Source organism: Zophobas morio, unplaced genomic scaffold, assembly GCF_036711695.1.
Source record: "Zophobas morio isolate AGI-343-1 ecotype UQ-CSIRO unplaced genomic scaffold, CSIRO_AGI_Zmor_V1 ptg000022l, whole genome shotgun sequence".
NCBI lineage: Eukaryota > Metazoa > Arthropoda > Insecta > Coleoptera > Tenebrionidae > Zophobas > Zophobas morio.
In genome coordinates this window covers 3001616-3027496 of record NW_026972127.1, presented here as the reverse complement: position 1 = coordinate 3027496, position 25881 = coordinate 3001616, and the positions used below count along the sequence as shown (strand labels likewise).

The 25881-nt window shown below is 34.0% G+C and overlaps 1 protein-coding gene across 1 annotated transcript in view; it reads right to left on the bottom strand.

Annotated features, from left to right (window-relative positions):
- LOC135133715 (pair-rule protein odd-paired) overlaps window positions 1-25016 on the bottom strand; it is a 69169-nt gene extending 44153 nt beyond the window's left edge. The window contains exon 1 of the mRNA XM_064062205.1: window positions 24145-25016. Within this exon, the coding sequence (XP_063918275.1) occupies window positions 24145-24913 (769 nt within the window). The 5' untranslated portion in view covers window positions 24914-25016. The remainder of the gene's footprint in view (window positions 1-24144) is intronic.
- Window positions 25017-25881: the final 865 nt, after the last annotated feature.

Here is a 25881-nt window from a genome sequence, read left to right as displayed (position 1 = left end):
CACCGTTGACGCTGCGACAGTTTAGAGAGTCAATAAAACTTTATATTTAACTCTAATTTTTTGTCAAAATACTGTAAAATACGCAAAGAAATCAAGGTTGAAATAAAAAAAAATTGTGGTTGTCGCCACGATTTAAAGTATCATAATTTGAAGCTGAATTTTAATTTCAAATTCCTTTTGTGACCATTCAAATGAGTCTTCCACGTTATTGTTTGTGTTGGTAGCTGACAGAAAGATTCAAGAACAATGACAAGGCAAGGTCTCGAACAACCAAAAAAAGGTCACTAAGTCACAACTACAAAATCTGGACAAACAGCCACAAATAGAAAATATTAAAAAGTAAAGATAATCAGTCCCGTATTGCAACATTTCTCATTCGGAAGCCCTCTAATTTCTGCCAAGCCCCATTTCCATCCACTTCTCACTGTTTCTCTCCGGCTGATCGAGCCCATTGTGCTGTCAGCTGTCGAAAACCGTGAATCGGTTTCCGGTTTGTAGACCATCTTCTCTTTGTTTCGAACTTAATTGACAAATCTCAGGCAGAAAATCAAACCGAATACACCATCGCAACGTAACGTGATATATTTGAGAACCGTGCGGTTAATGTCCGCCCTCTCCTTCACAATTCCCATTCAGAGCGCACAAAGAACCCATTTTTTTAAAATACTGTATCGCGATACTTCTTCTCCTCTTAAAGCGTCCGCATCCGCTTTATTTGCACGGATGATACGTCCGATTGTCAGCCGAGACTGTGATTGTTCCAGATTAGCGGCGTTACCATTGTTGGGGTATTTATATGGGTCGGAGGGGGTTGCGCAGGGAGCATAATGGCGGATTAAGCTCCTATCAACGTAATCTCTTTATTTTAAATGCGCACAGAAGGGTTTGATACTGTTTCTGGTTGGACGACGGTGCCAGCTGCCATGCTTGATGGTCGGCTTGGAAATTCATGGAATTTAATTTGGAGAAACGTGTACAGGCAATCAGAATGTATGACGATAAGGAAATGATTTGTTTAATTGGTGGAGATAAGGATCGGCGATGACGGGGCAAGAAGCGACGTTGGAGGAATATAAATTGTTTATTGTGGCGCAATCGATTGGCTAGATCGATATTGGGACGTCTGAACTACTTTCGAACCACCTATAGATACTGTTTTTTTATCCATTCAACTTTTTTAAAAACGACACTTGGCCAACCCTTCGTTTTTCCAGCAAAAGTTGGCGCACAAAGGGGCGAGAGGGATCAAACTCGTCTTCGTCGCACCCTCCATTTTGGAAACAAAGTTAAAAGCGGAATGAAAACACGAACTTCCGATGGAGCTGTCGCTTTGAACGAATTGTTAATCGCAACAACAATCTGTACACGACGGGTTTCGGTTCATTTTTATGGACTTGAAGGGACAGGCGTGTGAGTGAAACGCAAAGCTAAATTAGAAATTATGTCTATTGTGGCGATGAATTTAATTACGAAAACGGGCACAAAAGGGGCGAAAAGAGCCGTGTAACGTATGAGACAACTGAAAACGAAGCGGGAAAAGAGGAAGACTAAACAAATCACACCGAACGAGAACAATTTTTCTCTGTTATCTTCGAAAAGCATGTCGGTGATTGAACCGCAATGGCAAAAGTAAAAAAACAAGAATAGCGGACGCTTTTTAGTATGATTTTTAATACAATGAGTGACATTGCAAGGAAAATTGGCACAAGATTCGATAATTAATTTTATTAAATTAATTAAATTAAATTGTTATATTATGCAAGAAAAAATTAAAACACCACCAACCGGCAACAGTGCGAAAAGTCAACTGACAACATCGGCTAGGGAGATTTTTGATGTCAAGATGTGCTGTCAAAAAATTGAGGTTAAGATGATCATAATTTTCGTTCAATTTTATTTAAAATGAGAGCTCACTGTTTAAGGTAAATCCCAATAATTAAATACCTAGAGACTATTAATGTTAGTAACTTTTTGTCTTGTTGGCAACATACTTACAATTTTATGATGGCATACCTGACGACACATTGAAATTTTTGGCACCGATTCAGTAGCTGCCATCTTCTCATTGGTTTTTGGGCTAGTTGATGTCAAAATTGACACCTGCGAGCTGACATACTAACATTGCTGCCAATAATTCAAAATTACCAGCTCAAAAATTTGCTCAATTATGTACTAAATCAGAAGATGGCTGTAGGTATTTGTACAAATTATTACTGTTCTTTTTAAAATTTTAAAATTCCTGTATTAAGTATTTTAGATATATTTTGAAAATGTTAATACAATAAAAAATGAAATTGTAAAATTTGTCATTATTTTTCTTGGAATTTTAGTGCAAAATGAAAAAATAATTAAAGGGAGACACAAATGTAAAAAAATTCATAGAAGGTAATCGTAGAAAAAAGTATAGGTATGTATATTTCGAATGTAAGGCGACTTTGTCGATTTTGAAAGACTATTAAACACGTGCTGCAGTAGAAATTTAAAAGCAAATTATTCGTAAATTATTAATAACTAAGTATTTAACTGTTATACAAATGACAATTAGGAAGTTAATTTTTCAGTTTTGAAGTTCCATATTTTCAAAAGTTTGGCGCAGAGAATTTTTTTACCATTGTTTTGCAATTTTTCAGAGTCTAGTAGACATCTATGCGTAAAAACAGCTGTTCTAAAAACATTTTCATCATATACAATTAGATATGTATTAAATCAAAAGATTGCTACATTTGTATAATTAATTATTCTTTTTTAATTTATTTTCGATATATTTTGAAAATTTTAATACGATGAAAAATGAAATTATAAAATATCAAGATCCTGGCTGAGGAAATCACTATTTTAATTTTTTTTTGTGCTTCAGTAATACATTTAATTATAGGTATATTTTTTCAATTTTCGAACAGTTTCCATTTTTTGACAGTTTTGATTTTTGTGGTCGATGTAGTCAAAACTTTCTTAAGGTCGTACTTAAGATTTTCAAAAGACGTTTTTTCGTAAAAAAATTGGTCAAAAGTTGTTTCGACAGAACTTCCCTCGCTCCTGAAGTATTATGAAACACATCCAGCATTTTCGAAAAATTACAAAATTTGATTTTTTCTGATTTTATTTTTTTTTATGAGAACCCCTATAAGTTGGAATAAATATGTAACTATATAATGTTAAAGTAAATGTAAAGAAGCGTGCAACGCGTATGTTTCAAATGAGTTTTTACTTTACAAAATTTTGTGATAACGTCATAAATTATTTGGGGGAATAACAGATATATTTTGTTCAACAATTTACCAAGCGTACAATAACTTCAAAACGTCTGCAAGATTTCAAAGCATTCGGTTGTGCAGTTCCTGAATTAATCAATAAAATAAATTGACTCATACATTAATTTTTTTGAGTCGCCCTGTATAAGAAATTTAAAAACTTTTAATACAATAATAAATCACAAGTATAGACTCATCTTTTGCACATTTTGGACAGGGTATATGCGGCAAAATTTTGAGATGACGTCATCAATTTTTTGGGAGGGCATAAACGAATCAATTTTGCTTAACGATTCATCATGATTACGATAACCTTAAAATATTTAAAGATTTCAGAGCAATCGGTTTTGCAGTTTCAAAGTTATATTGCAAAATATTGTTATTCAGTTTTGAATTTTTTTTTAATTCTGGATGTCTAGGGTGAAAATTCGACACGGATTCACACACCACAAGTGCAGGAATATCTTACAGTTTCGGATAATAAAAATGTATACAGACAGACAGACAGACAGACGGAAACGGGAGGCCACTTTTTTCGTACTCTAGAGGTCATGACACGTCGAGAAAATATGAAAGTGGCAATTCGGTCGATGGACTCAAATACTATACTTTCTTAGCTTATGCTCGGGGAGTAAATATAATTGGAGGCGGCAAAAAACGTAAAAAATTACGTACATATATAATAATCGTAGAAAAAATTGTATGTGCATTTCGAGTGTAAAGCGACTTTGTCGTTTTTAAAAGACAATTAAATGTGTGCTGCAATAGTAAATTTAAATGAGTTTCTATAATTTAGGCAGATAATTAACCTACAAATTCCTAAATAAACATTATAGTAAAAATTTAATGATAATATCTCAGACAAGTAATAATTATTGTACAGGGTGATAAAAAAATGACGGATAAGTTCGATGTTAAGAAGGTTCTGAGAAACTCGAAAAAAATGGTAAAAAAAATCCCTGAACCAAATTTTTGAAAAGATTAACCTTCGAAGTAGAAGAATTAACTACGTAAATAATTCTGATATGTTTTAATGTGAATTTAATTGACAGTCTAAAACTCTGATAAAAAGTGTTAAAAATGTCATTTGTCAAGAGAAAAAAATGACATTGTGGATCGTATTCCAGGAAATTATTGTTAAATTATTAACAGCTAATTATTTAACTGAATATTAAACTAAATCAGAATTAATTTTCGAGTTCTTCAGAGCCTTCATAACAACGTACCATCGAGCTTATCTGTCATTTTTTGATCACCCTGTAGACATCTACGCGTAAAAACAGGCGCTTTTAACAACTTGTCCATCATAGATTATTACATATTAAGATAATTTTCTCATTTTCAAACAATTTTATTTTTTAATTTTGTTTTTGTGGTCGATGTAGTCAAAACTTTCTGAAAATCGTGTTTAAGATTTCCAAAAGAATGAAGAAATACCGAATCGGCAGTCTTATTTTTCTTGGAATTTTAGCACAAGATTTAACAAATAATTGGAGGGGACAAAAATGTAAAAAATTACGTATATAATAATCGTAAAAAAAATTATACGTGTATTTCAAACGTAAAGCGACTTCGTCAATTTTAAAAGACTAGATATTAAATTTCTGTGTATAATTTACGCAGATAATTATACGAACTGATGGAGCCTATGAATTCTTAAATAAATATTAGTCAAAATTTAATAATTATATCTCATACAGGTAACAATTTATATATAGGGTGATCAAAAGTGAAGGATAAGCTCGATGATTAAAAAATCCCTGAACCAAAATTTTTTTAAAATATTGAACTTCGAAGTTGAAGAATTAACTTCGTAATTCTGGTGTTTTAGTATAAATTTAATCGACAGTTTAAAGTTCCGATAGAAGTGTCAAAAATAACATTTGTCAACAGTAACAAATGACGTTGTGGATGGTATTCTAGCAAATTATTATTAAATTGTTAACAACTAATTATTTAACTGTGTATTAGACATGTAGTTATTTAAACAAATTAATTATAAAAAGTTTAGTGCAGATTCTTAACGTATACTATCGAGCTTATCTACTATTTTTTGATGACCTGTAGACATCTATAGGTACGTAAAAATATCACTTCCAAAAACTTGTCCATCATCATGTACGCCTGTATTATTTATTTTAGATATATTGTGAAAATTTTAATACTATGAAAAATTAAATTACAACTGTTAGATTATGTAACTCAGTAATATAATAGGTATAATTACATAATTTTGAAATTTTTAAACATTTTTCTTTTTTTTTGGACTTATCTAATTAAAATCTGCTGTATTACACCAGTAAATGTCTACAGTACATACAAAAAAAAAACGTGCGGCACGTGGGAGAACAATTAATGCAAATGTGTGTACAGGTGTTCCGTAATAAACAAACGTTAGCATAATTGTAGAACAGGACATGCCAATATCCTCATACAAATGTTTGCTCGCAGAATATCGTTACAATTTATCGTATGAACAGTTTGACAATTGATAAAGCCGATAAAATACGGCCACGAAAATGACATAAAAGGTGCTAGTACAAATTTATGCCCGACTATTACGCTCCATTAATTATTATTTCCGGTTCATCCTCATTACCCAACCCGACCGAAAAAATTTCCATGGACGCAGTTCGTTCGATGTCGCGACCCAAAAATTTTAACAACCGGCGCCTCCTCCTTATTGATAAAATTTATATCCGTCTCAGGACAGTCGTATTAACAAGCCCCAGAAAAAAATTAATAAAAGAATTTTAATTACTTGATACCTGCTATAATACGAAGCCGATTAAAATTCCAGAAATTACTATCAAATTTAAATCTTTATCGCTAAATCGTTGATGGGCCCATGGATGGTACGACAGACGCAATTAGCGGTTCGACTCCACGTCTGTCGGATTTTTGGCGCGAAAAGCGCAGGAGCCCCGCACGATTTGTCATAATCACACTAACAAATACGCGTCGGACAGTATCAGTGACAGATTTCAATGGGATTTGCACACAATGCCTTCGATTCGAGATTCGAATATTCAAATTAGGGAAAATGTTAATAAGGAGAAAGATTAATTCGAGACAACGCGCTCGCAGACGTTTGGAGTTAACGAACTAATTTCAGCCATTTTGTGTTTTTTGTTTTAATCTCTGACTGCGAATTTGCATTTATGGTTTTTTGAGCGTCGGTTTGTGCGAAGGAGGCCGTAAATCTTGGCGCTTGCAAGAGGTGCTGGTTTTTATACTTCTTATCTGATGGTGATAAGGAGAAAACTAGATGCCGGCTGATTTATGGGTTTGATTAAAAAAATAGTGAGGCGGGGAAAGAAAACTGCGTAAGAAACCGGCGGAATGGCTAGAAATAAAATTACTTCAGCGTTATGTCGTGACAAGAGGATACTTTTAATAAAGTTTCACGGGAATCTATAAAAAGTTATTATTTTTTCAAGATTATAACGTAGGATAAGCGGATTTTAATAATATTCGGGCTAACAATTACTTCATAACTTGGCTTTAAAATTTTCTTCGTGTATTAATTTTTAATGAACTGTTGTTGCTGGCAGTAATAAATGGAGTTAAGAATACATATATGCAGCTGGCACCTCGAGTGTTATTAATCTGACTGACAAATAAATGCTCTAGGTTTCTATTTTTGCATATTTTGCAAATATCCGTTTTTCTTTGCATATTTAAAGCAAATATTTGTCTTTATTTATATTTTATTTGCAAAATTCAAGTGCTGGAACAGGAATGGCTAATTTCATGGTTTTTCGACGTTTCGTAGGTCTGGGAATATGAAAAAGTAGACCTAAATAAATTGAAGTTAAAAATATATATCCTGTGGGTTTAAAATGTAACTAAGAAAATTCGGCAAAAAAATTAGCCAATTAAATGAGTCTTATTTTTTTACACCACCACTTAAAATTAAAAATTTTTGAACTCACGATTTTCAAAATGTGGACCTTATTTAAGCGAGTACGCCTATACTTAGGGAGTTTAAATTTTAATAAAACCAGCTGAGATTGTAGAACATGAAATAGATTTTTCCCACCAAACAAAATTAAAAAATTGAAAATTGTTCTAAAGTAAAAGGCGATGGACATCGGAGATTCTTTAAAATTAGAACCAAAATTATTTTAAATTCTTTCTGCAATAAAACACCAAGATCTGCAAGATCTTCCTAGATTCTTTACAAAAGTCTCCAAGATTCTTTCAAGATCTTTCTAAAATATCACAATAGAGACCTCAGAGAATTTTCAAATTCATTGCTTCAGACAATTTCAAAATTAAAAAGGGACCTCAAAATTCTTTTAAATTCTTGCAAAAATTAAACACTGGGGATCCCAAGACTGTCATTTTTTTTTAAGTAAAGCACGAGAGATCTCCGAGATACTTCCAAAATCAGAACACCAGAATATCCAATATTTTCAGATTTTTATAAAATAAAACGCCCAGGTCTTTAAATATTCTTTTAAATTCTTTCTAAAAAAGGATCTCCAAGATTCTTTCAAATTAAAACACCAGATTCTTTCATATTCTTTATAAACGTCCCCAAAAATTGTTTCACGTTCATTCTAAAATAAAGTATCAAATACCTCGTAGATTATTTCGAATTCTCTCTAAAATAAAACAGCTAGAACAAGATTCTTCCAAAATTTTCCTGAATTAAAAGATCACAAACCTCCAAGATTCTTCCAAATTAGGTCAAAAACAAAACAGCAAGTATCTTCAAGATTTCTTCAAATTTTTTTCATGATTAAAGCACCCTTCAGACTTTTCAAAATTAAAAGAGGACCTCAATTTTTTTTAATTCTTTAAAAAATAAAAACCAGGGACCCCCAAACTCGGACAGATTTTTTTCTAAAGTAAAACAGGAGGCGCCCCCGGGATTCTCTCAAAATTACTACCAAAGTCTCCAAGATTCTTTCAGATTATTTATAAAAGTTTTCAGAATTCTTTCATGGATCATCAAAGACCTCGGAGGTTCTTTCAATTTTTTTCAAAATAAATGCCAAGATCTTCAAAACATTCCTTCTAAAATAAACCCTGAGATTCTTTCGAATTCTTTCAAAAACAAAACAACAAAGACTTTCAAGATTTTCTAAAATTCTTCCAACTGCCCCCAAGATTATTTCAGATTTTTCTTAGGAAACCTCAAATTTAGTACACCATCAAATTATTGAAAATCATTGGTAGAGATAAAAAATTTGGGTTTGGGTTTCACAATCTAGACGATATACCTAAAAAATATAAAATTTCACAACAATCAGTCCAGTAGTTTCGAAAACTGTCTAACAAAATAGACACAGGCAACAGGCAGACTATGTTTTAGTACTCTATGGGACGTAAAACGTCGAGAAAACACGAAAATAGCCATCCACCATGGTGGTTCAAGTTAAATTGCAAAATTGAAAAATATGTAATCAGTGAAGACTACGAAAAATTTTATTTCGGTTATTTTCAAGGTGAAATAGCCTACTGAAAACCTGACAAAAATTATAAGACAATAAAGCTACAATCGTAGCCTACTTTGTTCTAAATCTGAAAAATAATATTGTTGAAAGTTTTATTATCCTAGACCATGGAACAACTGATTATTTTTTCAGCTTTAATATGAAGAAAGCAGAAAAAATACAAAATTATAAATTTGTGTCTTCAGAAATAGTGCCATTGTTAATAATATATACTAAAAAAAAAATAAGGTTTAAACGAATAACTATAACTTATTATAAAATTAAAAATCTACCACTTGTTAAATTCAATAAAAAAAATATATATACAGGGTAAGTCACTATAAGCGCGCGGTCCTCGATATCTTGATCGATATTGGCCTAGACTTTATAACCATAGTTTAAGTAATTTAAAATTACGATGTCACGTTATTCCATTTTTTTTTGAAAATTTTTGGCAATGCAAGAGTTCAGAAAAAAATCGCAATAACATTATTTTTAAGATTTGTGTTGCAATATTTTATGGAGAGATAAACAGACGTACGGGCTTTGTTATAGTATCAATTAATTAAAATTTTAACGTACAGAGTGTTTATAAAAATAACTTTGTAGAACACCTATATTTTATTATTGCATTTTACCGTATTTTTTGTTGTCTTCCTTCCAAAATGTCGGTGTGTCACTTAGAAAGGAAAATAAGTAGAAAACTGTTATAATTTTTCTATAGACACTCTGTATATTAAAACACGTATCGTCAATTGTCTCCCCACAAAATATTGTTAGCTTATATTCAATATCTAAAAACACTCATTCATAATTAACATCATGTATTCTATACCACAATTTTCTACAAAAAAAAATCCGTTTTGATTTAATTCCAAGATGGCAGCACGTGCTATCTATTAGTCACACTAAAAAATAAATTGTGTAGATTTATGAATGAAGTCAAGATTTTCAGTGATTTTCGTATACCTAAAATTTTTAATATAAAAATTCCTCCTTATAATTCTTGCATATTAAAAATTGGTCTAACGTTATTAGACAGAACTTCCCTCGCTACGGAAATACAACCAAATAAAACAACTTTTTATAAAAATGTAACAAATGTATAAATTATTTTCAAAGAATATGCAAACAAATTCGGTCTTGAGTCGGCACGCTTGGTGATAATTAAAAACTGGTTTATAGTAGACTTGTCCGCGCTTTCAATAGAACTGTGTTTAAAACAAAATGATTCAAGTATTCATCAAAAATTTAAAAACAAGAAATTTAAAATTTTAAATATGTAAATTATCGTATAGGTGGAGCTTGTTTTAAGATCTAAGTAATTATAATGTAAAAAATACGGAGTTATCTAAAGGTACAGTTGCACAACTGAAAGTTTGACAAGTCGAGTTTAAAAACAATAAATCAAATAAGCTGTGTTTAAGGCGTGTTGTAGTGTGATGTTCAAACGAGTTTTTCTGGTTAGTGACGAAATTACATAACCGATCTGATTTATTTATTGCCTAGCTTGCTTGACAAAGCTGCAACTGTGTAAATCGCACTTAAGACTCATAGTCCGTTCTAGTTTCTTAATTTTGAAGATAAATTGATAAAATTTGGACTAACTATTTATTTAACTAAGAATTTGGTGCATCATTTGAACCCAAAAAATGTGGTAATTATTGCGTCACTATATTTGGTCTTCGTCTAATAATACTAGAATCTCAGCTGCCACACAAACCCGGCAAAAAAAAGCTCACGGTGTATTTTGACTCGCTCCTCATTGTATCTTCATGAATACCTGTTAAAGCAAGAAATGTTTAATCTCGCCGCCATTACTATTCAAACACGCTTTGATCTCGTCGAAAATATTGTCTCCTCCGTCGAATTCGTCAAGGCAAACCCACAACCTTGAAACCTCATTACCCCGACAATTCCCACACAAAACAGCCATTATGAGGATCTCTTCTCCGTTCGGCACCTTTTCTCGATTCCCATAATCAAAAAGTGCTCGGCCAGCATCCGAACTCTCTCTCATTGCATCAGCACATCCCATTTTCCGGTCGACCAAGCAAAGCTTGCCCGATCGAAGCGACGTCGAATCCGGGCATTTATTAAAAACCCGGACCGCAGAACGCGAAAAAGCGAAAACCGCCGTTTCTCGGAACGCGTCCTGAATGGCATCATACAATGACGTAAGCATCCCGCTCGACACAATCGTATCCGCCATTTTGCCCGGTGCAGGAGACATGTGAAACGATCGATGCGCTTAGGGGTCGTTCCTAAAGGGAAACAAACCCTATATCGCCCCGATTCACCCGCTTCTAATTCGATCTTGATTCATTTGTCTTCATCGCGTTTTACTTGCTCTTAATTGCTCCGGCCGTTTGTTGGGTTGTTTATTGCGATCGGTAATGAGATAGATGGGTTGTAAAGCGGGAAATTATCCCCTTTAATTCAGAGACGTTCGCTTTTAATTCGGGGGCGGGGGCGAAGACGGTTTCCACGCCGGATGACGGAAAATGGGAGTTGATTTCGTACAGAGAAAATTTCGACAACAAATACTCATAATTAAATTTTTACGCAACGAAATAGTGGTTTAAATGTGAAACAAGACTTGAAATATTTTCTTCATTAAACAATAAACAGCTGCTACAAATTTTAGTCAATTTATCTTCACAAATAAAACATCTAGGACGGAATGTAAGTCTTAAGTGCGATTTACACAGTTGCAACTGTGACAAGCCGGTTCTTTTTATGATATTTTATGACTGCTTTAGCATTACCATGAGCTGACAATTTAGTCAAATTCGTGAATCAGAAAAAAACGCGGTTGATTTAATTTATTATCTATTCAATTCGGTTTGGCAAACCTACAGTTGTGCAACTGCACCTTTAATAGTAAAGCAATATATTAAAAAAATACACCATAAATACAGATATTTGAATTTAATTAAATAACTGTCAGTTATAAGTAAGTAGTTGTTATTTATCTGTTAAACTCAAGTTAATTTTTACATGAACAAATTTAAAATAATATCTTCATGAATAAAACAGCTAGAAGGCAGTGATAAATAAATTAAGTGATGCTCACTGAAGTAACTCATTTCTGAAACAGGTGCGACTGAAAACTTATTATTCTTATACTTAATTTGTTAATAATAATTGTTTAAAACGTTTTTTAACTTTATTTCATTTTTAAACGAGGACATGTGGTTTGTGCACGTGCTTGTCAAATGTAAACATAAACTAGTAATCTTTGAGTAGGAGTTGTTGTATTGTTCCAGGTATAGCTTGCCCTGAGGTATTCCGTTTTTATGGCTCTGACGTTCTCAGTGACAACGATACAGTAGGATTTAAATAATAATATACCGAACAGGTAAACAGGTTTTAGAAAGTGGGTGATTATTAAGGGTGGGACAAGTTAAACATACATTAATCTGCTTTGAGTGATTTGCATACCGTAGTTCCAAACTTTTCAAATTTCAACCAAGACACTGACAACAGTGACAGCCAAATGACAGTGAGTACCTCCTTTTGACAAGCATTATTGCCTTGTACTATTTTTACCGACTCTATTCTAATTGGTCTAACATAATTTGGCGCAACATTTGAAAAAATCCAACTTTGAAATTTTTTTGATATCTACATCAAAAATTTCTTTAGAATTTTTCGGGAAATTTTTGTAAAATATTTTTTCAGGTCTAGGGCAAAAATGCTGGCTATTGACAAAAAATTCTCAATATGTGCATCCTTTCTTCGTTTGAATAGAATATATTATATTTATAATAATAATAATAATAATATTTGCTAAGATAAGACTTGAAATGGCAAATGACATAACCTCTACGAAAATGAAGGGTGGGTGGGCGGGGCTACTGCTTGGTGATAAAACTACAAAAATTGGTCGAAAGGTATTTACACAGAACTTCCCTCGCATCTAAAGTACAATGAAACATATCCAGCTTTTTCGAGTTGAGTTTTTTCTTTACACAATTTTGTGATGACGTCATATATGAACTTGCACTGGTGCAGTGTAATACTAAAAATAACAGTATTGCATTCCCAAAATTTTCTGGAAAAAGGGAGTGGGCCTTTCCCGATTTAATCAATAAAATAAATTGACTCATTCATTAAATTTTTTTGAGCAAATCTAAAAAATATGAATAGAATGATAAATCACAAGTAAAACCTCATCATATTTTGCACAGTTTGGGTAGAATTTATTCAGCAAAATTTTGGGCCAACGTCATCAATTTTTTGGAGGGGATAAGCAAATATATTTCGATAAAAAATTTATTATGCTTATCATAACTTTAAAACATCTGCAAGGTTTCAAAGATTCGGTTTTGCAGATTCAAAATTACATTGCAAAATGTTGTTCTATAATTATAATTTATAATTTTTATTTATATGTTGGATAATTTTTCAAAATTATTTTTCCGTTTTTCTCTATTGTTTCAAAAACAAAGCAAAAATGACTTTGGACTCGCAATAAACAAGTAAGTTATTTCTCCATAAATTAGGAATTTTCCTCCTTGTGAATGAAAACCAATTCACATTTTTTTTTTCGGAAAATTATTGTCTTTTTTTATCGCTTAATCAGCGCGAATGAGTTTAGACAATTCTGGAAACATGGAAGTATTAACGAAGAAATGAATCCGAAAATAACTTGTGAAGGTCGAAATCTTTAAAAAAATACCTTTACAGATTATTATTTTCGAAAGAGGTCAAAAAAAAAAAATCGAAAATTACATAAGAGGAGAGTTGTCTAAAAATCCGTAAAAAAATTTGAGGTATACTTAGATATAATTCGAAAAATATAAGTTTGAAAGTCAAGTTTATAAAAAATCTCTTCGAACTCTTTGAAGAAATGAAACGGAAAATAACTTTTGGCGGTTAAATCAGCGTTTATTTTAAATCCCAAAAAAATTTAAAAAGTCGATTGGAATAGTATTTGTTAAGATGAAACTGATTTTGGCAAATTTGGCATTTTCGACCATTTTTTAACAATTTCCGAAAACATTTTTTTGTAGATTTCGACATCCAAAAGCCATTTTCGGTGTCGTTCCTTTGAAAATTCCTACCGTTTTTCCAAAATCGCCAGTTGAAATATAGCAATTTTTACAGTTCCGTCAAAATCGCTCGGTATAAAATTTTTGTAGATAAAAATGGAAATTATTAATAATTTTTGTTTCACAAAATACAATAGTTGTAAGAGTGTATTTTGTGGTTTTCATATATTCACAGAAATGTTTAAAATTTGTTTATTTGAGACAATAAAGAAGTCAGATCACGTTAGGTCAAGTCACGTCGGGTGCATGAAATAGGCAATAAATTTTATAATAAATAGTATAATAAAAATTAGCCCCGCCCACCCACCCTGTCTCCTTTTCAGTGGTCGATTTTATCCAATTTGAATAAAAGTAGTGATCTTATAAACAGAAATAAAATTAGCCGTTAGAATGAGAAGAGGGGGTGGGCGGGCGGGGCTAATATTTGCTAAGATAAGACTGATTTTGGCACTTTTGACATATTCAACCAAAAAAAAAAAGGTTAGGATTAGTGTTTTTTTTACTTTTTTCACATCCTAGATTCCATTAGTTTCCACTCCCACTCGACACAAGAACATAATTAGCCCCGCCCACCCACCCGGACTCCATTTCGGTGATTGGTTTTATCCGCTCTAAATCGATGGAATGATTTTATATCGAGCAGAAATAAAATTAGTCGTCAGAATGAGAAGAGGTGGTGGGTGGGCGGGGCTAATATTTGCTATAATAATAATTTATAAATAATATTAGTAAGCTTGAAGAAATTTATTATATAATCTCTGGCACAAACCGCGGTATGAATATTTGAAAATTATAGTATAGTTTTGGAAATTTCATTCTACCCTATAAAATTTTATTGGCAATAACGAGACGGGCAGTCGTACAATAGCAAGAGATGTTTATAATTTAAAGTTATCGCGTAATTCCCAGATGTTATAAAGCAGAATAATTCCATCGTTACTCACGAACGAAAATGACCATTATTTTATGAGTACAACTACCTGTTAAAAGTTTTCCGACAAATTCGGGTGAACTGGTGTGAGCCATAAATATTTCTTACCATTGTTCTACTGTCCATCACGTTATTGTCAATAAAATTTTAAGGATAGAATGAAATTTACAAAACTATAAGTTTTTTTTTTTTAATAAGTATATCTACTCTGAGCTCTCTGTATACTGAGGATAAATTTTATTCATACTACAATAAAACATACTTTTGTTGATTTATCCACAAAATATTACATTAATATGACACAAATAACCTTAGTATGATTTTTTTTGTGTCTTGGCAACGTCGCATCTGAAATTTAAGGGCCAAAGTTGAATGATTCCTTAAGTGCCAAAAACTAAAATTTTGTCAATTATACAGGGTGGTTTGTTTTTGAGGCGTAACACAAAACTCTTTTCTAATGAAATACACTATATAGATTTAGATACTTTAATTGACATCGTCTGCTCATCCCCTTCAAAAAGTGACGATATGTCAAGAATTAATAAAATAATATAATACTCTACAGTTTATCAAAAAAAACTTAGTAGGTTTTTTAATAGACACCGAGAGAACAATAAAAACACGAGTAAAAACAGCTTCGGATTTTTGGATATTTGTCTTTGATAGAACTTTGGTCTTGTCACATCACCATCAATTTAAAAGTATAAATTCAAAATTCAACTATCAAAGACAAACCTTCAAAAATCCATGACTGTCGCTGATCGTGCTTTTAATGCTCGATTTTTTTTTAATACAGGGTGAGTCACTAAGTGGGCGGTCCCCGATGTCTCAATGATAGGTATAGACTTTTCTCTTTTTGAGGTGTAACATACAATTTACTTTTTTTCAATGGAACAGGCTGTATAATTTTAGCCTACTTTAATTAGGATCCTCGTAGACTTTATAACTGTGGTTTATCTTTGAAATTTTCGTGTTCCAATTTTCTTAAAAATTTTTACTAGTGCTGAGGTTTACTAAAAAAATGGCACTCGGATTATTTTTAAAATCCGTGCCACAATATTTTATGAAGAGGTAAACAAAGATACGTGCTTTGTTGCAGTATCAATTAAATAAACTTTAATATACAGAGTGTTTATAAAAAAAAATCGAAAACTTTACGATATTGAAACAATGATATTTCAGTTTTTTCAAATAGAACGTCCTGATTTTTGTTACTGCATCTTACTTTATTTTTGTTCGTTTTCTTTCGATGTCAATTTCTCTAAAAAAAATGAAAATTCCTAGAAACTATTACTTTATAAATCTAAAACGCTAAAATATAGGGCGTTCTATTTGAAAAAACTGAACTATCGATATTTGTACTTGTAAAAATTTAATTGAACTGAATTAAAATTCGAATCAAAACTTAACTTCTGAGTATTGGATTGGTTCAAATTGGTTTATCGAACAAAGAAAAGATAAAAATTCTTCAGTTTTTTTAATCGATTTAAATCTAAAGCGATATTTACTTAGTTTCTTTGACTTGTGAATTGATGATGTGCTATTTTTTGACCGCTATATATACAGGGTGATAAATTTTTCTTTACGTTATACACGAAATATTCATCACAAAGTCAAGTTATATACACAAGTGAGAAATCGATAACCAAAGTTGCCGTCTCGCGAACCTCTACAGAGTATTGTATTTTCGGACACTATGAATTTATGATTCGACCTAGAAAAAACTCCCTAATACGCTCAAACAAAATATACATTCTTCGTTTCCAGGGCCGCCCCCGCTCGAAATCGCTCCTCAATCCTCCACCGCCACCACGATCGATTAAAGCGCAAATCAAAGCGTTCGCTACACAGAAAATCAGCGAGCAAATTACCGTCCGACTCCTCATAATCGCCTCGAGCCCCGAAAATCGAAAGGCGATTAGTAGATTTTCAACGGGCCTATTCCGAGCACCCTCGAGGCCAATCTGTACCAGCAGCAGCCGTTTAACACATTGTCAAGGGTGCGCACATGTGCGCTCTCCACCATATTAACAATAACGTTCATCCCCCGTCCAAATAAAACCTCCCCTCAAAATGGACGCGCCGCGATGATCGATGGCCTAATCACTTTCTTGGATTTGTTCTACCTAGCCACACCGGACTGTTTTTTTTTAAGTCGATCACGTGCGTTTGAGTAATACAGGCTACCCTCAAAATGGTCGCCGCGATGATCGATGGTCTAATTACCGCGATGGAGGACGCGGGGATCTGGGCCTAATGGGACTGCTACCGAGGGCCTTCGGGTGATCGCTGGGTCCGCCTTCGTGGCATCCAGTTCGCTCATTGAAATATTGCTACCCATCAGAAACGCCCATAATTCGTTTTTGTAATTAATTTATGGCTTAACAAACTCGAGAAATTACATGGGTTTTTTTGGTTCGATGGTTGGTAGTATGATTAGTTGATGGAAACGAAATTAATTTGTCTCTGTCGATGTTGGAGCTTTTTCTTAATTAAAACGCGGATTGGAGAGGAATATTGATGGTGGTGTCTTGATGAAAAATTGTGGAAATTTGTCCCAGCTGTTGGCACGGCGATGATAATCGAAATTTAGGTAGCAGGGTGGCCGGGAAGGCGAAGACTTCTGCTGATGGGGATTACCAGTTCTAAGTACGCTCTGAAAGTGTTTAACGGTCGTAAATTAATATTAGAAAGTTCGAAAAGGATTTATTGCCGGGGATAAGCATTTGTAAACAAACCCATCAACCACTGGAAATACCCTGGGGGTGTAACTTGCAGGTAGGGACTTTTGACGGACTTTGACATATGGATATTAACATCTTTTGGACTTGTTGCAGAGATTGTGTCTAATTATGCCTTTAGATGTGAGACATATATACAGGGTGAAAAAAAACCAGAAGCACGTCAAACACTTGTTGTAATTACCAGCCGCGCACTATCAAAAACGAACGAAATTAGCCGTTCGGTGAACTCGAGACTCCACAGTCACTCTTTCATTGTTATTTTTTTCAGACCCATCCGACACTTCGCCGTCCCTCAAAAGCGCATGTCAGCGATGAAGCGATTTTTCCGAACGCGAACAAGCTCGTTTTAATAAAAAAGAGGTTGTAAACCCGCCAAGGTCAAAGGCTACACACACACAAAGTTAATAAACCTTAAGATTACGTCTAATGAATATCGTTATAATCGTTCCGTTGACGTTGATCCTTAATAATTTAGCCGACGATGAGAACCGAATCGACAAATTCTGGCTTTTTCTGTCATCTTATGCAATGGGTTTAATTTGTGATTAATAACGGTCAGTCCGTTCGCATACTTCTTAATCGTTTTTCTGTGGAAGTGTCCAGAACACAAAGGGACCTTTCCCAGAACCTGGTCACAACCGGGCTGACAGTGTCTATTGTGAATTTCGTTCGGTCAACACGCCTACCGAAAACGCAGGTTTTAAGAGACAATTTATGTTTTCAGGTTATTCTTTTTCGAGGACGATATCGCTGTCAGAAAGCGGGTAAAAAATTGCCTTTTGGAGATGCCGATTGGAATAAAGGGGGGTGGAGATGGGTCTAGAGGTGGTGGGTGATTTATGGATGGTGCTGTATGGAAAGTGGTTAATTAGGTCAAGTGAGGTAATTAAAATTGTCGATTTACATTTTCATTAGTTACTTTTGTTTAAGTGCAGTGGTAGCTAATTGAGGTTCAGGTGGTAACAACAGTGGTGAGAAGCGTGGAAAATTGTGATTATTTTAACCATGAAAGATCCACTATACCGTGACTGATAATCCTGGGGTTGTTTCCACGCAGTTTAGATAAAAATAAACGTATTTCAGTTTCGTTGGCAGTCACGGTTTTAAATAAAAATTGTGTTCCAGTTAACTATGAAACTATTTCTCGAAGTATTATCTGTATAATAAAATCGCCTATAGACGATATGGTAAAAAGTAAGTGAGGTTAAATTTCAAAAGTGTTTTTAAAACATTTTAGTCAAGAAAATACCGTGATTTTTTAAATTTAAACGGCTGACGTAAGCGTCATGGCCTACCAGAGCAGAAATTAAAAAAAATTAACCTACAAAATAATATCGCACAGGTCATTTGCGGAAAACTACCAGAAAAATATGTATCAATAATGAGCCCTTTTCTTAGAATTGCATCGTCCCAATTTATTACTTCTACAGCAATATTTCAATTATTTGAAAACATAAAGAGCCACAGATTTATATTGTTCACCAAATAAACATTTTTTTAACCACTGAACAACATTATTTTAATAGCTTTTAGAGATTTTCTTATTATTTTCCACTTTTCCTTATTCTCTAAATTGATAATTAATTAATATTTTGCTATATTTTTATAAAAATTCGTTGTTTTTTGAATTTTTTATTAAGATACTTACAGAATTTATTTAAGTCGTTTATACAGGGTACTAAATTTGCAAATTGTCAGTTTATTCACCTAATTTTTGGCTTTATTTTTTTCTTAATAGGTATACATAGTATTCTTTGAACAACACGACACTCAAAAACATGTTTTTAATTTCTCGTAGAGAAATAAGGATTTTGCAGTTAATCTCCGCCTTCTTGGCACACGACGAATAAAAAAAATCATCAGAATTGGAATAGGGTGGGTGGGCGGGGCTTATATTTTTGCTTTTTTCTTATCATACATTGCCATCTTTTCACAACAAGAAATTAAACCATGGTTAAAAGCGTACACAAAATTTTCCATCTTAAACATGTTTTAAGTTTCATGTGAAGAGAAGTCTACACAATTTAAAACAAAAAAGCAAAAAGTAAGCCCGCCCACCCACCCTGTCTCAATTGTGATGTTTTTTTTATTCGCCGTGAAACAAGGGGGCGGAGTTTGACTGCAAAATGCTTATTTCTTTACAAGAAATTAAAAACATATGTATTAAGAAAAAAAGGCAACATATAAACCCCACCCACCCACCCCGTCTCGATTGTGATGATTTTTTTTATTCTTAGAAACTTAAAACACATTTAAAATGGTGATTTTTTAAGAGGAAATATGGATTTTGCTATTAGGCTCCGCCTTCTTGGCTCACGACGAATAAGAAAATAATCATCACAATTGAGATAGGGAGGGTGGGCGGGGCATATATTTTGCCTTTATTTTCAAAACATGTGTAGACTTACTGTATTGACGGGAACTTAACGTGAACAGGAAGTTTATAAATCCCACTTTAAGGAAAGCGAGTGAAGCTTGTGACACGTCTAAACTAGAGGTTTTTATTGTTAATGATTTTTTTAACAAACAATAAGAACTACAGAACGTCAGGAACTAACGTTTTCAAGCTTATCTTATTACCGTATTTTTTTTTGAATTTGTGGTGAATATAAATCCCAACAAAGAAAGAAAATTTACTTAGAAACAAATTCGAAAATGTTGTTAATTAAAAAACTTGACAAAATTGACAATTTATAAATTCAGTCACTTCATGTAAATAACTTTAAATCTAGCGACAAAGTTTTGTATAAAATCCCAAGCCACTCTGTAAAAATACTGAAATTAAGAATTCTTTTAAGTCACCATTTTTCTCATCCCAATGTAAATATCTATCATATGATCAAAAAAAAAAATCTGGTAGACTGTGTAAAATATATTTAAAATAAAGACATTATAGCCTTCCAGTTATTTGACCCTTTATTTGACAGTTATTTGACTGTCACCCTTGACAGGAAAGGCGTTGATCTGCCAACATCATTATTTTAAAAATAAATTTCACGGCTTACTAGAGTTTTTTTTTACCATAATATGATATTTTCACAACTCTTTTCGTTACTCCTAGTATTTGATCTTTATGTACCACTTTTCTTAAAGAATGTAAATCCGTAAAAACGTAGAGGATCTTCTGGTAAATAAATACAACTTTCGTGTGTAAATTCTAAATGGAACATACTGTATATTTTAAAATAATAACTGTAAATGTAGCTGAACAGAGTGCAATCGGACATCCTGTACATCACAATTGAAAAATAACGAAACTAATTATTTGAAAAAACAAGTAAGTATCTAAAAAATGAACACAATGTCCGTTTTAATCGTGTCACATGTCATTTAAGCATAGGATAATCAGACGCCTGATGCTCTCAATCAATGTAAAAATCTCTACTTGGAAACGACAAATATGAAATATGGAAATTTACAAAAATAACAATTTCCGGATGGTTGCAGAATAATTTTAATACTACCGAAAATAGTTGTCAATTATTATTAGTTAATCGCCATAAAAAATCGTATTTTTTTGTTATTTAACCAAATTCACGTTGCGGAATAAAAAAATTATAGGTTAGACATAACGGGTGTTCAACTAAAAAAGTCATTAAGTTGGCGTTGCATTTTTGATAGAAGAAAACGCACAGAAAAACGCACGTGTTTTATTAATTCATACCGCTCTATACAACTGACATTTCCGCGTTGACTGTCGTAATCGATTAAATTTTGGGTTAATTGTAGACATACTTCACAACGTTCACAAAAAATCAAAGCCGACTTGATGACTTTTTAACTGAAGACCCGATATTTAACATTAATAGCAAACGTTGCCTTCCGTCGCTGATAATAATAATTGTTCATCTTCTGATTTTTGAACAAAACTTCCAGAAACATAAATTTTTGAAATGTTCAAAAAATATATAGAATCTACATAGAATATCATTGCCCAAAATTGCGTTGTTTCTACAATAAATAAAACTTTTTTACGCTTTCTATAAAACAAATAAAGTGTCAAATATCTGCAACGCCAACATCATTATTTTAAAAATAAATTTCGTGGTCTACCAGACAACTTTTTTATCATATGGTACTACTTTTCCGCATATTTCTATATTAGGTACGACTTGAATTTAGTGGACAATGTTACGCTTGAATATTTTGGTTTTTACTGTTGGAAAATTAAATTTTGAGCGTTGATAATAACGCTTAATTTAACATTTCAAATAAATTGTCTTAGGCTATAAAATCATAATTTATTTTTGAAATTCACTGCGACGTTGCCAAGTTATTCTAATTTTCTTGAATCGCAGGATGATGAAAAAATAACGAAAATATTTATCTCCGTAATTTGATTTGTTTTAATGAACTGCAGCCAGATAGATCGTTAAATAATAATTAGTTAGTAATAATTTAATAATAATTTGCTACTTATGTAAAAATCGGCACAAAAAATCTAATTACTTGTCTTGTGTCGCAACCATTTTATAAAACAATGTTATTATTTTATACTTTGTATAACAAGTAAGAAAATTATTTATTATCGTGATTTTTGGGTTATTAAAAAAATAAAACTGAAAACTGCATTCTTAGATAACTGTAACCTATACTTAGTTATTTAAAAAAGGTGATAGCTGCAACAATGACTAAGTTATTCTCACACTTACGTAACTCTAACCCACATTATAGTTACTTTCTTAATAACTTAAGCACCCAGTTCTGGATACTACTGATCAGAAAACATTTAACTTTGCAATTAACTTATGACACGATATTGCACCAGATACGAACCACTTGAATCCGATAGTTCCATATTAACCACTTTATTTTATACGATCAGGCCTAATTAAAACGCAGATTCGTAATATCAAGGGTTAGACTCCAATAAAATGTCAGTTTCGAAAACATGCCGCCAATCAACGAAGCGTGTTATTATGTACCTACTTTCATAAAATCCAAATTACTTACGAAACTAAAATCAATTTGAAAGAAAAAAAATTGTAATAACATTCGGTTTCTTTACGTATTACACACAGAGTGGATTTGTCTTCGTCGCACGTTACCGCTGCGGACCGTCGGATACATGAAGACAAAAGAGGTCCAAGTGTGCAGCTGCCCCGACGTACTGTGTGAAACCGAAATTGTTTTAAAAAGCTCAAACGATTTATTTTTATTAACATAAATATTTTTCGACAATATTCGACGATAATCTTGAGATTAAAAAAAAAATTAAACTATTACGAGGGACAACAACAAGAGAAACCTTGGACAATTTTGTATTTTATACATATTTTCGTTGACCTTTATATTTACTCTAAACTAGTTTCCAACGCGGCATTTTTGACAGAAATTAGCGAGGTGAACCTGTGACATTCTTCTATTTATAGCGTGGTATAGGGTTGCAATGATTGTTTCCTGAATGGCCCTCGTACCTGGCTAAAGGGTAGGTTCAGAAATAATTCATCGACCTTAATTAAGGTTTGTTATAAGAATGGTACTACAATAATTACATAAGTAATTAAATGTTTGCCAATGAAAGAAATCAGTTCTTATTGACAGCCACAAATCGTATAGCATTTATAATGAAGAAATAGAAATCTTGTATTGTAGACATAATTAAAATGTCATTATAACGGTTCATAATTTTTATTGTCTAGATTATTCTAAATTCTTTGCAATTGTAATAATAGCCTAAGGAGTGTGCACTAAAAGGCTTTCATGAAACGTCTATTTTATAGTATGAGTGTTCGCATTTCCCTCAGAAGCAACAAACAGACCTATTCTATTCACCGACCCTTCTCAACCCAGACCTCGACTTTCCCCGAAACATAATCACTAAACGTCAGACGAACAAAAATTGTTTCAAGCGAAAAGTCACCAAGATAAAACAAAATTGTCATTGCATAAACCACAAAGAAGCCAACACAGTTTTTTGTCTTGGTTCTAAACTAATTTACAAGACGGTATTTTTAGACAAAACTGGCGAGGTAAACCTGTCACATTTGTCTAGCTTATAGTGGATGAGGTTTACAATGGCGTGAGCTCAGTTTTGCGCCTCTTTACAGCCCTAATAAATAACAGTCGTAATAATAGTCGTTCGGCTATTGACAACAGGAGTACCACAAGGTTCAAGTTTGGGGCCTATTCTTTTATCAATTTATACTGCGGAGCTATTGTAATGTACAACGTTTACTAAAAATAGAGCCTTCGCTGAGGATACACAGACTTATTATTATTTTGAGTCAAAGAGTGAACCTATAGTCACTTCAAGTAATGCGAAAAAATCGTAGATCAATGAGATAATTAGTTTCTTTGATTTTTATTACTGTTTTATCTTCTCCTTTTTTGTCAGACTTCGCCTCAGTCCTTTTTATATCAACAAAGGTTGCATTATTATCATTAATTAAGGATTATTAAGAATGGTTTAATTAACCAATGAAAGAAATATTTTTAGGTACCTAACCACGAATCGTAGAAGAAATCTTGTAATGTAGAAACTTAGAGATATCTGTTAAGTAAAATGGTAATGGTCTATATTTATTTTCGATTTATAACCGCAATAATAGCCTTAACGAGTATGCACTAAATGGCCTTAACTCCGCTTTTATGAAAGGTATTTGTGTGAGTGTTATGGAATGCTCGTTTCCCTCGGAAGCACCAAACAACCCTATTCTCTCCATCACAACCCCTCTCAACCCAAACGTCACGTTTTCACCAGTAGCCCGTCCTTACCTGTGTGCGTTCTCTTGTGGATCTTCAGGTTCTCGCTCCTCGCGAAGACCTTCCCACAGCCTGGAAAAGGGCACGGGAAGGGTTTCTCCCCCGTGTGCACCCTGATGTGATTGACTAATTTGTACTTGGCCTTGAACGGCCTCCCGTTCCTCGAGCAGTTCTGCCAGAAGCAGGCATGCGTCGTGCACTCGGGCCCTCCAACGTGCTCCACCGTCAAGTGCGTGACGATCTCGTGCATGCTCGTGAAGTGCTTGCCGCAGATCTTCCTCGGAGGCGGCTGCTCCGGGTCCACCCACAGACACTGCATCTCCTGCTTGATGGGCTGGCGCATGTACCTGAAGAAGGCCCCGTGCACGTTCCCCGGGTGATGCGGCATCGGCACGTGCGGGTTCAGGTAGTGGTGGTTGTGGTTCTGGTGGTACACGTGCGAGTCCGTCCGCGAGTACAGCATCTGGTGGTGGGACAGGTGGTGCTGGTGGTCGCCGTGATGGTGGAACAGCACCGGCTCGCTGGGGGCGGTCTGCGCCGCCGTCGGGAACTCGTGCTCCCGCCGCAGCAGGAAGTCGCGCGCGGCGTACCCGGCGTGGTTGAGGTGGCCCATGTGGCCGTAGTTGGGCTGGAAGTGGTGGTTCTGCTCGGGGGCGGTCATGGCGGCCGCCGGGTTCTGGTGCGGGGACGGCAACGGCGCGCCGCCGCCGTTGTGGCCGGGGCTCATCTTGAGGCCGTAGGAGGCCAGGTGGTGGCCGCCGTCCATGAAGGCGTTGATCATGATGCGAGAGCACCAGGTCCTTTACATAGAAAACACTGAGCACATGATAACGGTCAAGACGCGACGGACGAACACGAGCTCTGGCACTTGCTCTCCGGGCGGTGTTCACAGCTGGACTGAGCGCGCAGTAGGCCATTCTGGGACGCAGAGGGAAGGCGGGCCGGGAAGGAGCGCGATTGGCGGAGAGAAGGACCCCCGCTATTGGCTCGAGGGAACAATGGGGCGCTCGGGGAGACGCGGTTGGCGAGAGATGCGCCAATCGCGGCGGGAGGTGGGTCGCGATGACAGACTTGTTGATTTTTTACGTTGATTTTTCGAGATGGGTTGATGGGTTGGAGAACGATGGGTTGGCCGCAATTTCACATTTTTTGGGAAATTTCAATTCTGGATTAAGTCGATTGCAACAATTACCTACTTCATTTATGTGTCAAATTATGTAGTTTAAATGGTTAAATATCTTGAGAATCAATTGTACAAATCAACTTAAATTAGGTATAGGGGTACTACAAGAAGTTGTGCTCTAATTATTCGTCAACAAAAAAATTTTTCTTGCTTCATTTATTTTTGAGATGCAAGGGCAACTTGATTTTTTTTAAATGGCACCATATATAATTAACGCATTTTTCAGTAGGTACAGTACTTTTTTCTGAAGTTATTGATGTAGCCCAATCATACTTTCTTTCTGATTGAAATGACAAAATAGATTATTTTAAATAAAAATGAATGAAAAAAAAGATGGCATAGTTACCTTTGAAAATAATTTTAAATTGACATGTCAGGTGTTTCTTGCAAAAATAGTGCATCTAAGTGAAACTGAGCGCATAGAATTATTAGTACTTATCGGTTACGGTGGCAACAGAGAACAGACGAAGTTTTGCTCAAGTAGTAACACTTTTCTAAGTCCCCGTTTTCAAAAACCCTACGAAGATTTAATGAAACTGGAAATGTTAAAGAACGTCCAAAAACTG